The 14,229-nt window shown below is 38.9% G+C and overlaps 2 protein-coding genes across 3 annotated transcripts; one reads left to right on the top strand and one right to left on the bottom strand.

Moving 5' to 3' along the window:
• Positions 1-339: 339 nt before the first annotated feature.
• Positions 340-6,145, bottom strand: LOC117303416 (heme-binding protein 2-like). Of its 2 annotated transcripts, XM_033787604.1 has the most exons (6): positions 6,093-6,145; positions 5,695-5,803; positions 4,979-5,092; positions 3,281-3,434; positions 2,720-2,900; positions 340-1,878 (listed from the first exon to the last, which is right to left on the bottom strand). In XM_033787604.1, the coding sequence occupies exons 2-6, from the start codon at positions 5,755-5,757 to the stop codon at positions 1,587-1,589; spliced, it is 804 nt and encodes a 267-aa protein (XP_033643495.1). In that variant the 5' UTR covers positions 5,758-5,803; positions 6,093-6,145; the 3' UTR covers positions 340-1,586. The 2 variants fall into 2 exon arrangements, with proteins under 2 accessions (XP_033643495.1, XP_033643496.1); XM_033787605.1 differs by lacking the exon at positions 5,695-5,803 and having other exon boundaries at positions 4,979-5,089; positions 5,981-6,093.
• An 82-nt stretch (positions 6,146-6,227) lies between these two features.
• LOC117303417 (heme-binding protein 2-like) lies at positions 6,228-12,975 on the top strand. Its single transcript, XM_033787607.1, has 5 exons — positions 6,228-6,390; positions 7,677-7,847; positions 10,114-10,243; positions 11,481-11,661; positions 12,620-12,975. The coding sequence occupies exons 2-5, from the start codon at positions 7,686-7,688 to the stop codon at positions 12,801-12,803; spliced, it is 657 nt and encodes a 218-aa protein (XP_033643498.1). The 5' UTR covers positions 6,228-6,390; positions 7,677-7,685; the 3' UTR covers positions 12,804-12,975.
• Positions 12,976-14,229: the final 1,254 nt, after the last annotated feature.

The following is a 14,229-nucleotide window of genomic DNA, read 5'->3' as shown; positions in this document are numbered from 1 at the left end:
ACATACGTCTACTACCAGTGATAAACAAGTTTCGTTTGAAAAAGGGCGCACAAAAGAGAAAAGTTACTTTTTTTCAAAGGACACATGTTAATGCTGAAAAACGAACAAGTCAACTTCATAAAATTTCAGAGCCGCAACAACTTGTCGGACATTTGTATTTTGTTCAATGGATTTTAAGTCAGTCTTCAAATAGAGTCAGGGCAGACAAGGTACGTCTTTCAAGGTAAATCAGTACGTCGTTTGTTTTCCCTTTAAAAACATCTTAGGTAGCTGGAGGCGAGGGGCGGGGCTATACTCTGGACATAGAACATACAAGTTCACAAAGGCTTGACTGACTGATTGTATTGATAATTAAATTGTTTATTGTGAAAACAAGAAAATCCTTCCAAAATGCTGGATACGAAGTTACCTTTATACTGTCACAGGTACAATAATGGAAGATAATTAATTGTCAAAAATCAGAGGTGGTGGAGACCGAATTTTAATATGTTGGTCGTTTTAGCCTAAAAAAACAAGTGGAATTTGTTAAATTATTGATCTTTTGTGCAATACAAACCATAAATTTGCTTTGCCAAAAATGACAGTATTTTATGTATTTAGGTCTAATTCCAAAGGAACATTACAAAGAGTTCAATTATCACAGCTGCACAACTATGTGCAACCAGTTTTGTTCTAATACACAATATGAAATTTGTCTTTGTCAACATTATGTGTATGCATACATTTCAATTGAACTTAACTTGTCGCTTCTAAATATTGTGAGTACAAATTGGGAGATAATCAAATGAGATGTTTTAGCTTTGTCATCGCCAAGGGTAAATAAATAACTAATAAATATACTAAACATTACATCAGAAGCAATACATTCTTCATCCACAAATTAAAATAATAAAAATACCCTGTTATTGTAATTTAAGTTCTCATCAATACTTATAATTATGTGAATACATGTACATAAACATTATCAACTGGAATTTTTTTTTTACAGTGGGGGGATTGTAAATGCTTTTCAATTGGGGGACGAAGCCATGTTTTTGTTCGCCCCATCCCTTTTATGAGGGCACCTGGGGGAGAGGCTCCCTTAGCTTCCCCCCCCCATGGCTACACCGCTGCCAGTATTAGGAATTTTTACCAGTGTTAGAAGCACTTCATACTTCCTGCAAATGCTTCGTGTTAAGCGAATATACATGCGTCATAATTGGAAGAACAGTGCGTGCCGATTCTTACATCACAAAGATTTGTTATCTGTTTGCATTCACGGGAAGTATATAAACCGGGCTCAACACTTTACATAGTCCCCTACAAGCTACTATTGATTTTCGCAGAGAAAATTAACATGGTGGCACAGTGCTCGGGCAGCAGTGGCAAAATCATAAAAGAGGAGGGTGTGGACAGAGTCAGCCTACTTCACTTTCATAATCCCCAAAAATTCCTTTCTCATATGATTTGTTCAGGAAATCTTGAACTAGCTTGGTAAAACTGGGTTCAAAATAGATGCATTTGCAAAGGGGGAACACCCCCACATAACTTGCCGCCCAATCCCCCCCCCCCCTCCATGCAGAATGATTTATTACTTTGGCATCCTATTAAGCAGATGTGATTTCTGATGGGTCTGCGGAGCTTTCCTTAGTTTCTTTAACTGTTGCTGTTTCAACATTAACCTCAGGGCTTGTCGGTTTAACATTAGCCTCATCTGGTTTCTGATCATCTTTAATCACAAACCAGACCTCATTCCTACGCCCAGTCACCCTCCATGGGCTGTTGTATCCTGCAGTGAAGAAGTATGATTGTTCCAGCTCGAACTTGTCTTTAGTGAGCTCAGCCAGGATCCGAGCCTGTTCTAGATCTTTAGCCTCCGATGTGTACCCATCAAAAGTTCTGTAAACGAACAAAATACTTATTTTTAAAGGGAAGGTACACGTCTGGTAATTACACAAAACAATATTAACTTAAAAACTGACTTGGTAACGAGCATTGGAGAGCTGTTGATAGTAAAACATTGTGAGAAACGACTCCCTCTGAAGTAACATAGTTTTTGAGAAAGAGGTAATTTCTCACTAAAATAATAAAAGACTTCTTGCTATAAGTCTTTTATTCCTATCTGAAAGCACACAATTCGTCCAACAAGGGTGTTTTTTCTTTTATCATTTTCTCACAACTTCGATGACCGATTGAGCCAAAATTTTCACAGGCTTGTTATTTTATGGTTATGATGGGATACACCAAGTGAGAACACTGGTCTTTGACTATTACCAAACATGTACAGTGCCTTTAAACCCTCATCAACAAAGGAAAAGGTAGAAATGGACTTTTAGATGGTCCTTTCAACAGTTCTCGCCTGTAGTGTTCGTGCTCTCAGACCTATTCGTACAATATATAGAATTGTGCATGCACGTTCAAAGGCGCAAAAAGGGACCATTATGTCTGCTGCCGCCAGCGTCTCAAAAGCCTCCCAAAAGATGACCATACAGATACGATCAAAATCAAGTCTCAACTTTCTAATTGTTTTGGATTGTCGTAACCAAGATGCAAGAAGCTCTATAAATCTATGCAATTGTGGACACTAACCTGTTTCTGTTAAGCATTACTTTTCTGTGCTTAGCAAGTTCTTGTGCTTACACAGGCTTTATGAAGTCGGGTCCAGGACTTCTATGTTCACTTAAATGGATTAAAGGTCAAGAAATGTCTTCCCTTAATAAAGACAGCCACTTGAGCTTACCTGACAACAACTCGTTGAGCTGGAAGGTGCGTCACATGAACATCTTCAGCTGACGGGGTTGGAGGACTGCCTTGAAATTCCTTGGTGACATAGAATGACATGTCTGTGGTTGTTTCACAGAACGGACCCGCTCCTGGTGTTATCTTTTTGAGCACAGGTACAGTCATGTCAATTTTTTGTTCTGGAAGCAATTTGCAGACAAAGTAATATTTGAAATCAGTCAAGAGAGAAAAAAACACAATCATGCAAACATATCATGATGAATCTGACAATAGCCTTAAAGGCATTGGACACTCTTGGTTACTACTATAAACAAAAAGTTGGAAGAGAATAATGCAAGAATAACAAAAATGGTTGCACAAATTTGTGTGCTTTCAGATGCCTTAAAAAGTCTTTCAGTATTTGAGAAATTAGCTCTTTCTCAAAAACTTATACAATCACTAGCTCTCCATTGCTTGTTACTAAGTAGGGTTTTATGCTTAAACTTATAAGTACTAATAGTGTCCAGTGCATTTAATAAACAGTTTATAGGACCAATTAAAAATAAATATAAATGCATACTTTTGTCATTTTCCCCTGAAATGTAGTTAAAAAGCTTGAAGAACATCCCACGACTCTCCTTTGTCGGTTTGTTGACTTCTGAAGGTTCGTCGATAGAAGAATTTGATATAGTCACCCATGTTGTTGTCTCTCCATACCTTCTGACCTCATACTCCTATGGCAAAAAAAAAGGAATTTTAAAGACAATGGACACTATTGGCAATTACTCAAAATAATTGTGAGCACAAAAGTTAGTAAGAAGCGATGGAGAACTGTTGGTAGTATAAAACATTGTGAGAAACAGCTCCCTCTGAAGTAACGTAGTTTTCGAAAAAGAAGTAATTGTCCACAAAAATATTTGTATTTGATTTCGATACCTCAGAATTAGAATTTGACTTCCCGAAATCAAGCATCTGAAAGCACACAACTTCTTGTGACAAGGGTGTTTTTCTTCCATTATTACCTCGCAACTTTGACGACTGATTGAGTTCAAATTTGCGCAGGCTTGTTATTTGGTGCATATGTTGAGACAACTACCAAAGGTGTCAAGTGTCTTTAACACCTAAAAATTGTATTAGATTTGATTTTATCCATTTACACTGATGCGTGTTAGCATTGTATACTCAGTACTTTCATGTGCTCTGTGAACAAAATCACAGACATATTACTTGGGTGGGATTCGAACTCACGACCTTTGCATCTAGAGCAGTGTCTAATACCTAGACCTTCTCGATAGCCTGGTAGCTAGAGACAATTCATAATTTATTTTCAGAGCGTGTATAGACCATGTGAACTTTGTTTACAATAAGTGTGACCTTGTACATTCTTTGAGTAATCTGGCAGGCAAGACACTGCACTGGTCCTATGGGAAAGTTTACATTTTGTGTCATAATTACTTCCACATAAATCCAAGAGTTATGAAAGTAAAAAGCTGGACAAGTTTTGAGATGTTCCCCCTTTCATCATAACAAAAGTTGATAAGAATTAGACAGTGCAATCTCCATAAAATATAAGATTTTATGTTTTCTTCCATTAGGCTGTGTACAAATCGTGCCTGCATGAAGTCCATGCTCTCTGGCCCTTTTGTAAACATGTGATGTCACAGGTTACATTGTCTATACAGTGCTAATGCACATCAGTGTTTACGGGTGAAACCAGAAGTTATTATTCTTTATTTTTCAATTTATTGTTCAATAATTACCTAGTATAATCATTGACATATCTGTGTCATTACCCTGAGTCAGTATGAAATACATTTAGTTAATGTGAATTAAAGAATCCAATTGTAGCTGTCAAATTAAAGCTCTTATTAAAGGCAGTGGACACTATTGGTAATTACTCAAAATAATTATTAGCATAAAACCTTACTTGGTAACGAGTAACGGGGAGAGGTTGATAGTATAACATTGTGAGAAACGGCTCCCTCTAAAGTGACGTAGTTTTAGAGAAAGAAATAATTTTCCACAAATTTGATTTTGAGACCTCAGATTTAGAATTTGAGGTCTCGAAATCAAGCATCTGAAAGCACACAACTTCGTGTGACAAGGGTGTTTTTTTCTTTCATTATTATCTCGCAACTTCGACGACTGATTTTCACAGGTTTGTTATCTTATGCATATGTCAAGTTACACCAACTGTGAAGACTAGTATTTTACAATTACCAATAGTGTCCAGTGTCTTTAAAGAATCCAATTGTAGCTGTCAAATTAAAGCTCTTACTTTCTTCTTGTCGTCTGTTGAATCCTTCTCCACTTCATACTTGGGCGTTTCAAGTTCAGTGAAAAGAGTTTTGATGGCCGCAAACATTGTTCTGTGTGATGTGTGTATTAACTGTGGGTAAAAAAAAACAATATACATTTATCTTACAACCACTAAACTAAAAGGGTGATTAGTTTAGAGCTCATCACATGATGTCTTATGTAAAAAAGAATATTAAAGGCTGTTTGAACATGACTTGCTACATACCCATATCACCCAATGTACTATACTCCATAGCAGGGTAGTTATACTAAACCTACTAAAGAACAAAATAGCTTCTGTATAGGCCTATCTAGACGCTTTGGTAACCAAAGTTTGGTTTCAGACCCCACCCCCCCCCCCCCCCCGCCCACCAGCCCCACCCATCCGACTGTGGAACCAGGTTTTTGTCATGTGGCCAATTGTTTCTATTTCTACCTCCATGTTTCTACCCTTTATTTATTACGCACCTTGCCTGTGACTTCCTGAAACATCAAATGGAACATCCCATTAGAACTAGTGTAGTAGTACTACCATAGAACGACCGATAATGACGAATTTCTAGGGAAAAAAAGAGTACCGCGCCCCAGTAACTGGGTCCATGGAGGAAGAAACTTCCTAGGTCTTGTTAAGATTAATATGAAGGTATAAATGGTAGGGAGTAGGGTGTAATTTGGCAGAATGGATGGTCGCTGCTTATTACAGAATACGAAAGGACCTCGCTGACTTATGGAGCGAAACAAGATCGTTGGTACCAGCATAGAAAAAGTACGTCGGGCAGTGGCAGATACTCATGCCTTGGGAAATGTTCGGAATGGTGGCTGCTTGCTCTACTCATGGAGCTCGAGATCTACCTCCATGCTCTAGTGCCTCCTCCATGGTGGCCCCAATCCTTACTCTATGCTCTAATATTAATAATAAAAGACTGGGTCGCTGCTCGACTCTGGGCCGCCGCTTGACTTTCCCACACATCAATTTACTTACCTTATTACAGAATACGAAAGGACCTCGCTGACTTATGGAGCGAAACAAGATCGTTGGTACCAGCATAGAAAAAGTACGTCGGGCAGTGGCAGATACTCATGCCTTGGGAAATGTTCGGAAATGGTCACAGGCTGGTGATCCCTTTGCTCTGTATGTTATCATCACGCTTCGCTGCACAAAACTGTTGTGTAACAAAGGTCTTCGAACTTCCAACTTAGCTGCGTTACATTGGCAAGACAGGTTGTTCCTGCACACATTTTACAGCGCACTGGAGTTGGCTACAAACAAGGGCACGGCACTGGATTAGCGAGTGGAAAGCAAACACTGTTGACTGCATGATATTTGTATTGTTAATATTATAAGATTACTTAAGCTTTGGTGGAACACTCACGCTATCACCTAATCAAGAGGTACGTAGATCTAATAAACAAATATTCTATTAATGATGAAACACAAATACTGCACGAGTGCACTACTCTAGCCCACCTTGTTGAGCTGTTAATGGCTCCGCTTTTAACGTCGGTCTCATCACTGTCACCATTAACATCGGTGTCATCACTGTCACCATTACATAATGGTGACACACATAATGGTGACAGTGACGAGACCGATGTTAAAAAAGAGGAGCCATTAACAGCTCAACAAGGTGGGCTAGCACTACTCGTACATGGTGTTCTTCGCATGTTCGTATAGTTAGAGGGATTGATTTCATTTCTTCCTCCATGATTTCATCAACTCCCTGATTTGCGCACTTGCGCCAATCATGGAGTAAATAAAAAAAAAATCCTCCATGCTCCAAACAGAGTAAGGATGTCCGTAACTCTGTGCTCCAAACATGGAGGTAGAGCTCCAAACCACGGTTTTTGCATCCATGATCTTGCTAGGAAGCTTGGGTTTCACAATATATATTATATTAGGTAGGAAGTATGGGAAGATTAACAAAATAAATGTGTGTCTCCTGCTGGTCTTTGGCTCGAAAAGTTGGGGTGATAGCATGCTTTGTCAATTAATAAAGAAGCACAGATGGAAGAATTATCACACAGTTTCATTTCAGAGAAAGATTGTTGATGCACGTGCAAGGTGCAGTGCTGCAGCAGGCAGCAGAGAGCGAAAGCAATTTTATAACAATTGGGGAGCGAAAATTGCAACCAATTCTGCATTAATAAAAATGAGTCCTAATGCTATAAAGTTCTTCATTTCCTTCCTCCATGGTTCTTCAAAAGCAAGATCACACTTGATTTTTCTCCTCAAGAATTCAGATTCAGATTAGAAACTAGTAGCACAATATCACAATCAGTCAGCATGAGTGTCCCACATTTTGATTAAGACAAAAACAAATGAGTTCGAAGGTTTTGTGCTGCCAAGGGATTTTCATTGAGGACTGAAGAGTTGTAAACGCTGATCAATATTGACACAATACTTTATTACCAGACTAAATTTATAACGTTCAACTATGCTTGGTTTTTAATTGTTTCTTTTTGAGGTTGCAGGACAATTATGTTTGTTGACAAATTATGTTCCTATTGTTTTGGTTATGATGCCAATAAAGCCTTACTTTCCAAAATATTTTTGTTTCAGGCACAGAAAAAAAAATAGTTTCAGCTGTAAAAACGTAACTAAAACTCCCTAAAAGTAGCAAAAATATATGTAAATTTTATTGATCAGGCTAAAATTATTGAGATTTATTCCTTATCAGGTAGTCAAAATGGAGAGCATTCAGAGATCGTTGGTGCTTCTTGTTATTTTCACCGGATTCTGCTCGTGTTACCACTTGAAGGAAATCTTGCTAAAGAAAGAGAGCCAAACGTCTCCAGACTTCTGCAGGGATTTAGATTGCCCAAAGTTTACTGAGACCTTCACATCGAAGGTAAACAGTCGATTTAGCATTTATTTTGTTTTAAATGTTTAGACAAATGTGATTTTTACAGGTTATGCCATGGTTAAAAAGACACTGAATACGAATGGTACATGTAATTGTCAAAGACCAGTATTCTCACTTGATGTGGGCTCAATGGGAGACTTTCTGGGACGATAGAGGGCAGCAGACTTACCGGGTAAATCCATTGTTCTCAGAATTATGCGCATGTTCAGAACTACGTAAACAATGGAAATTTACCCGGTATGTCTGCTGCCGCCTAGCGTTGGAAAGTCTCCTATTGGTCATTGAAGTTGCGAGAAAAAAATGAAAGAAAAAACGCTCTTGTTGTATAAAATAGTGTGCTTTCAGATAGGAATTAAAGTCTTCTGGCACGACGTCTTTTATTATTTTAGTGAGAAATTACCTCTTTCTCAAAAACTAGTTTACTTCAGACAGAGCTGTTTCTCACATTGTTTTATAATAATAATAAGACTTGTAATGTGCACCTATCCACCCTGCTGGGTGTTCAAGGCGCAGTAATAATAAATAAATAAAAAAATAAAAAAACAGACACACCAAAATTAGTCCTTGAAAACCTGTGACATAAGATACAGTTTTGAGAAGAGATTTGAATGTTGTGGTACAAAGAAAAGATCTAAGATTTAGTAATTAGAGAGTTCCAGATGCGTGGTGCAGCTGAAGAAAAAGACCTGTCACCCCATGAGTGTCGAGACTTGGATTAAATGAGAAGAAGCATGGATCTTGATCGGTAATTCCTTGATGGAGTGTAAACTTGAAGTAGTTCAGAAATATAGTGGGGAGCCTTGCCATTAAGTGCTTTGTGGACAATGAGCATCAGCTTGAAGATGATTCGTTATGTTATCAACAGCTCTCCATTGCTTGTTACCAAGTATGTTTTTATGCTTACAACTATTTTAAGTAATTACCAATACTGTCCAGTGCCTTTTAAAAGCAGATCTGTTAAATTGGACCCAGCCTGTTGGCGTTGGTTGGCGTATGTCCAAATGGTTATCCAATCCTTTCTTTATGCACATGTGTCTATGTAAGCAAACTCAAACCAGTCACCAGGTCATGGTACGAAGTGCCTTGTGTAACGTAATGTAGGTCAAGTTTGTGGAAGGTTAATCCATGGTTCTTTCTCTATGGTTAAAGGACACTATTGGTAATCACTGTTAGCATAACAAAACATTGTGAGAAACGGCTCCCTCTGAAGAATGAAGAAAGAACTGTAGTTTTTCGAGAAAGAAGTACTTTTTCACTTAATATTTGAATTTGATTTCAAGACCTCAGAATTTGATTTCGGGGTCTCTAATTCAAGCATCTGAAAGCACACAACTTCGTGTGACAAGGTTGTTTTTTTTATTGGTTTTTGTGTTTAACACTGACTGTAATCGTTGTTTAGTTGAACAAATTCAAGATTTTCTTTCTTCAAGCCCACAGGTATTTCAAATTGGTTGACTTAGTCAGTTTCCCTTTGCAGTTTTGATTTTGTTTATGTGATTTAAGGAGCTTTTGTTGATGATTAATTGTCGGATCTTGTCTTTGGAATGGTAGAGGAACCCCTTAATCTTTTGCCATTTTCCAACAATGATATTGTCAAAGCTAAATCAGCAGACATTGTTGGCAATCAAATTTTTGGTTGGTTACGGAAACATTGCTTCATAGTTTCCTGTGGCACATTACACAGAAATGTAAATCAGTTTAGCAGGCTACCAGCATAATTACAACCTCACACTTCTAATTGTACCACATCAGGTGATTGGTTCTTGTCCAATAATATTCACAATTTATCACTCGGCTCTCATTATATTATAAAGAGCACTGCTTAAAGGCAGTGGACACTATTGGTACTTACTCAAAATAATTGTTAGCATAAAACCTTACTTTGTAACGAGTAATGGGGAGAGCTTGATATAAGTATAAAACATTGTGAGAAACGGCTGAAGTGACGTAGTGTTTGAGAAAGAAGTAATTTTCCACGAATTTGATTTCGAGACCTCAGATTTAGAATTTGAGGTCTCGAAATCAACCCTCTGAGGGGCACACAGCTTTGTGTGACCATGGTGCAACAAGGGTGTTTTTTCTTTCATTAATATCTCGCAATTTTGACAACTGATTGAGTTCAAATTTTTACAGGTTTGTTATTTTATGCATATGTTGAGATACACCAACTGTGAAGACTAGTCTTTGACAATTACCAATAGTGTCGAGTGTCTTTAACTAAGTTCCAACCATTTTGTTTTCTTCCATGTAGGAGTACTCCATTCGTCAGTATGAGCCATCTGCATGGGCCAGTATAAGAATCACAGGGATTGATAATGACGCCGCTGGAGAGGAAGCATTCTTTAAGTTGTTCTCTTACATCCAGGGAGCGAATGAAAACGGTAAGGGAAATAACAAATACATTTACGCGTAAACAATTCAGCAGGGAAATTATATCATTTGTTTTTTCATGGATTCCTACCTCCATGTTTTTTTTTAAACTTATACCAATGTGTATTAAGCACTGTTGTACACTCAGTACTTGTCCAAATCCTGCGGTTACACAGTGTATACTCGGTACTTTCCCAAGTCCTGTAAAAACAAATAATAATATAATAATAATATTGAAGTCTTATATAGCGCACGTATCTACCAAACAAGGTACTCAAGGCGCTGAGTATATACAAACTTTTAGAAAGATAGGTTATTGCAGTGATGAATTCTGAGACCCAATTATTTAGCACCTTATAAGGGTTTACAAGGTGCTAGGGCGCATTAAGCAGCCACAACCAGGAACACCGGGGCGAACCCCTTCTCTTTTCGATAAGTGCACTGGGTTCTTTTACATGCGTTACACAACACATGGGACCAACGGCTTTACGTCCCATCCGAAGGACGAAGCAATGGTTAAGTGTCTTGCTCAAGGACACAGTGTCACGGCTGGGGATTCGAACCCACACTCTGCTGATCAGAAACACCAGAGTTTGAATTCGGTGCTCTTAACCGCTCGGCCACGACACTTCCAAAATATATATGCAAATCACTCTGGTGGGATTTCAACCCATGACCATTGTATTGCTAGAGCAGATTTCTTGCCACTAGACCATTATGTTAGCCCAGTAGCCATAGAAAACATTCTTTAAGTTGTTCTCTCACATCCAGGGAGAGAACAAACAGAGTAAGGGAAATAATTGAAATACGTTTACACAAAAACAATAAATTTGTTAAAACAGTAGGGAAATGATATCATTTTGTTACTTTTAAACTTACACCGATGTGTAATATGTACTATACACTCATTCCCAAGGCCTGTGACAATAAAATCCACATGCAAATCATTCGGGTGGGATTCGAACCCATAACCATTGCATTGCTTGAGCAGATGTCTTACCACTAGATCACTGAGCTAGCCCAGTGGTTAGAGGCAGTCTGAATCGATTGTGTTAGCAGAGGGTGCCGCTTGGAAAGTTGCTTCTGAACTTTGCTCTTGATGGTTCACAGCAGTTTTCCTCTGGTATTGGGCACTTCAATGAGGAAAATGTAAATTTGTATTGAAACTTTGCAAAGGGCACCAAAGAAATAGCACATTAGGGCACCACTGCAACAAAAAACCAATACTCATCCCTTTTTTTCACACAGGAACCAAAATACCTATGACTGACCCAGTCACATGCAGCATCCTTCCAGGTGCAGGACCAGTCTGTGCCAGTGACTTCACTTTCTCCTTCATGATCCCTTTCAAGTTCCAGAAGGACACACCCAAACCGACAAACCCTGATATAAAACTAACAAAGCTAGAGGCTCACACAGTGTATGTCAGGTATGTAATTGAAATCCAACTGGAGCTTTTCAATTTTACAAAGGCAATGACCAAGGGGGCATGGAGGCAATCGCAGGCCTGTAGGCCCTACTTGTATGCTTCGTTTTTGAAATGGCAAGGGCACCAAGGCGTCTTCTCTTTGGCAATGGGCACCTTCATGATCCCTATCAAGTTCCAGAAGGACACTCAAACCAACAAACCCTGAAATGGCATGCAGGCAATGACCAAGGGGCATGGAGGCAATTGCAGGCCTGTATGCTTCGTTTTTGAAATGGCAAGGGCACCAAGGCATTTTCTCATTGGTAGTGCATCGGCGCCTTCATGATCGCTAATTTTAAGTTCCAGAAGGACACACCCAAACCAACAAACCATGAAATGGCACACAGGCAATGACCAAGGGGCATGAAGGCAGCTGCAGGCCTGTATGCTTCGTTTTTGAAATGACAAGGGCACCAAGGCATTTTCTCCTTGGTATTGGGCATCTTGATGATCCCTTTCAAGTTCCAGAAGGACACACCCAAACCAACAAACCCTCAAATCACCCTAACCAAACTAGAGGAGCATACAGTGTATGTCGGGTGAGTTATCAAAATCCAAGATCAAGATCTGCAGAGCCCAATCAGTGCTTCTTTTTTATGATCGGGCAAGGACACCAAGGCATTTTCTCCTTGCGAACAAATTATAAATGTCTACCCGAGCAATTCAAGGGCTTCAAGGCAAATACCAGGGGGCATGGAGGCAAGCGCAGGCCTGCTGTATGCTTCGTTTTTGAGATGCCAATGGAAAAAGCTTTGAAAAAACCCTGCTAGGGTCGAAATGCGAGGCCATTACCTTTTTTTTTTTGTTTTTTTTTTTGCCGACAAAAGTTGAACACAAGAAAGTTGTCTTGTTTGTAGAGTTTTGAAAAAAAACTTATAAATATTAATTTAACAAATTCTCAATGTGTTTTGTTTTGCAGAGAATACAGTGGTTTTTCCAACCAAACTATCTTTCCGAAGGAGGCAGCGGCCCTGGCAGCTGCGTTGAATAGCAGCCAGACGTACAACGAAACGATGTACTATACCGCTGGGTACGACAGTCCATTCGTCTACAGGAACAGACACAATGAAATCTGGTTCTTTGCAACAAATTCTGAGGAGTGAACTCCCATCAGATTGGGATTAGGAGGACCAGGGCTCAAATTTACACTGGACCACAGTCCCCAGGCCAATGGTTTTAGTGTCGAGCCAGTAATCTTTTGACCAGGGCCCAATTTCATAGAGCTGCTAAGCACAACAATTTACTAAGCATGAAACTTCTTCCTTGGTAAAAACAGGATAACCAACAAAATTTCCATATCTTGCATATTGTTTGTTACGGGTATTCATCTGTTGTTTGCTTATCCTGAAAATCAGGTGGAAATTTGGTTAGTAATCCGGTTTTTATCTAGGGAGAAATTTCATGTTAAGCAAATTTTTGTGCTTAGCAGCTCTATGAAATTGGGCCCAGACAAGTCATGTGGTCTTGTGACTGTCGAATGTGTTTCTCTCATAGAGCTATATACATGTATAAGAACTAGAGGGCTCACTGGTGATGCTGCTTGCACAAACGCGACGGGACCGCAAGGAGACACGCGCGCCATTTTGTACGCGCGTTGAATATGAAGTACACATTGGAGTTTGTGTTTATTGAACGCTACACGATGCTGTTTTGTCAACTTACAAAACGGCCGCACAAACACACGCTGTGCGATGCTGTTTTGTCAACTTAGAAAATGGCGGCATGCGCGCATGCGGGGCCACATATATAGGCCAGTGTGCCCTCTAGTTCTTATATATAACTCTGGTTTCTCTATAGACCTTTATCATGGTGCAGCCATCTTGTTTTTTGTCCCATTAAAAATCAATGTAACCAAACCGAGGCTGGAAGGAGAAATAGTTTGGTTCCTTTTTGTACAATGAGTATTAGCATCCATTACTGCAATTGGAAATGAGGTACATGACCAAGATGGTGCAGCATGATAATGGTCTTTTTATATTAAGTTACAACACAATGTTGTCCATCGAACTCAACTAGAAAGTTGAGTTGTCATAGATGCTTTTGTTTGTGTATGAGTGCTATTAGTTGCCGCCAACATCGGGACAGATAGCTCAGTTGGTAGAGCGCCGGTACGTTTATCCGGAGGTCGTTGGTTCAAGTCCCACTCCAGAAAATTTGTCTTTGTTCAAACCAAAACTATTTCTATTAGTGCATAAACATTAAGCAATGCACATCTTTACTAAAATAAAGTAGCAACAAAATTAAGTCGTTTGATTTTTGTTACAAATGCTGAAGGTTTTTTGTTGAAAAAAATTGTTCAAGTTAATTTCATGCAAAAGACCATATTGAATGACAAAGAGTCTTTCGGACAAATTATGTGTGGTTTCCTGACAGGAATTACTTCTGAAATCAAGCTCATTTGATATCAATATCATTGCTCATTCCCGATTCCCACCCTTTTCAGTTTTCTTTCAACGATAGATATGTGAACATCATATCAACATTTATAATGGTGTAGTTTAAAAAGCAAATTGTGAGAATTTAGGGTCA

The sequence above is a fragment of the Asterias rubens genome, chromosome 19 (genome assembly GCF_902459465.1).
Source record: "Asterias rubens chromosome 19, eAstRub1.3, whole genome shotgun sequence".
In the NCBI taxonomy this organism is placed as follows: Eukaryota; Metazoa; Echinodermata; class Asteroidea; order Forcipulatida; family Asteriidae; genus Asterias; species Asterias rubens.
This window is presented reverse-complemented; position numbering and strand designations above follow the sequence as displayed.

Excerpts from the sequence above, each read along its gene's own strand:
- LOC117303417 (XM_033787607.1), top strand. The coding sequence starts at position 7,686 with ATGGAGAGCATTCAGAGATCGTTGGTGCTTCTTGTTATTTTCACCGGA. Across the intron at positions 7,848-10,113 it reads CTGAGACCTTCACATCGAAG|GAGTACTCCATTCGTCAGTA; the intron begins GTAAACAGTCGA and ends TCTTCCATGTAG. Across the intron at positions 11,662-12,619 it reads GCTCACACAGTGTATGTCAG|AGAATACAGTGGTTTTTCCA; the intron begins GTATGTAATTGA and ends TTTGTTTTGCAG.
- LOC117303416 (XM_033787604.1), bottom strand. The coding sequence starts at position 5,757 with ATGCTGGTACCAACGATCTTGTTTCGCTCCATAAGTCAGCGAGGTCCT. Across the intron at positions 3,435-4,978 it reads CAACAGACGACAAGAAGAAA|GAGTATGAGGTCAGAAGGTA; the intron begins GTAAGAGCTTTA and ends TTTTTGCCATAG. Across the intron at positions 2,901-3,280 it reads TTCAGGGGAAAATGACAAAA|AACAAAAAATTGACATGACT; the intron begins GTATGCATTTAT and ends AATTGCTTCCAG.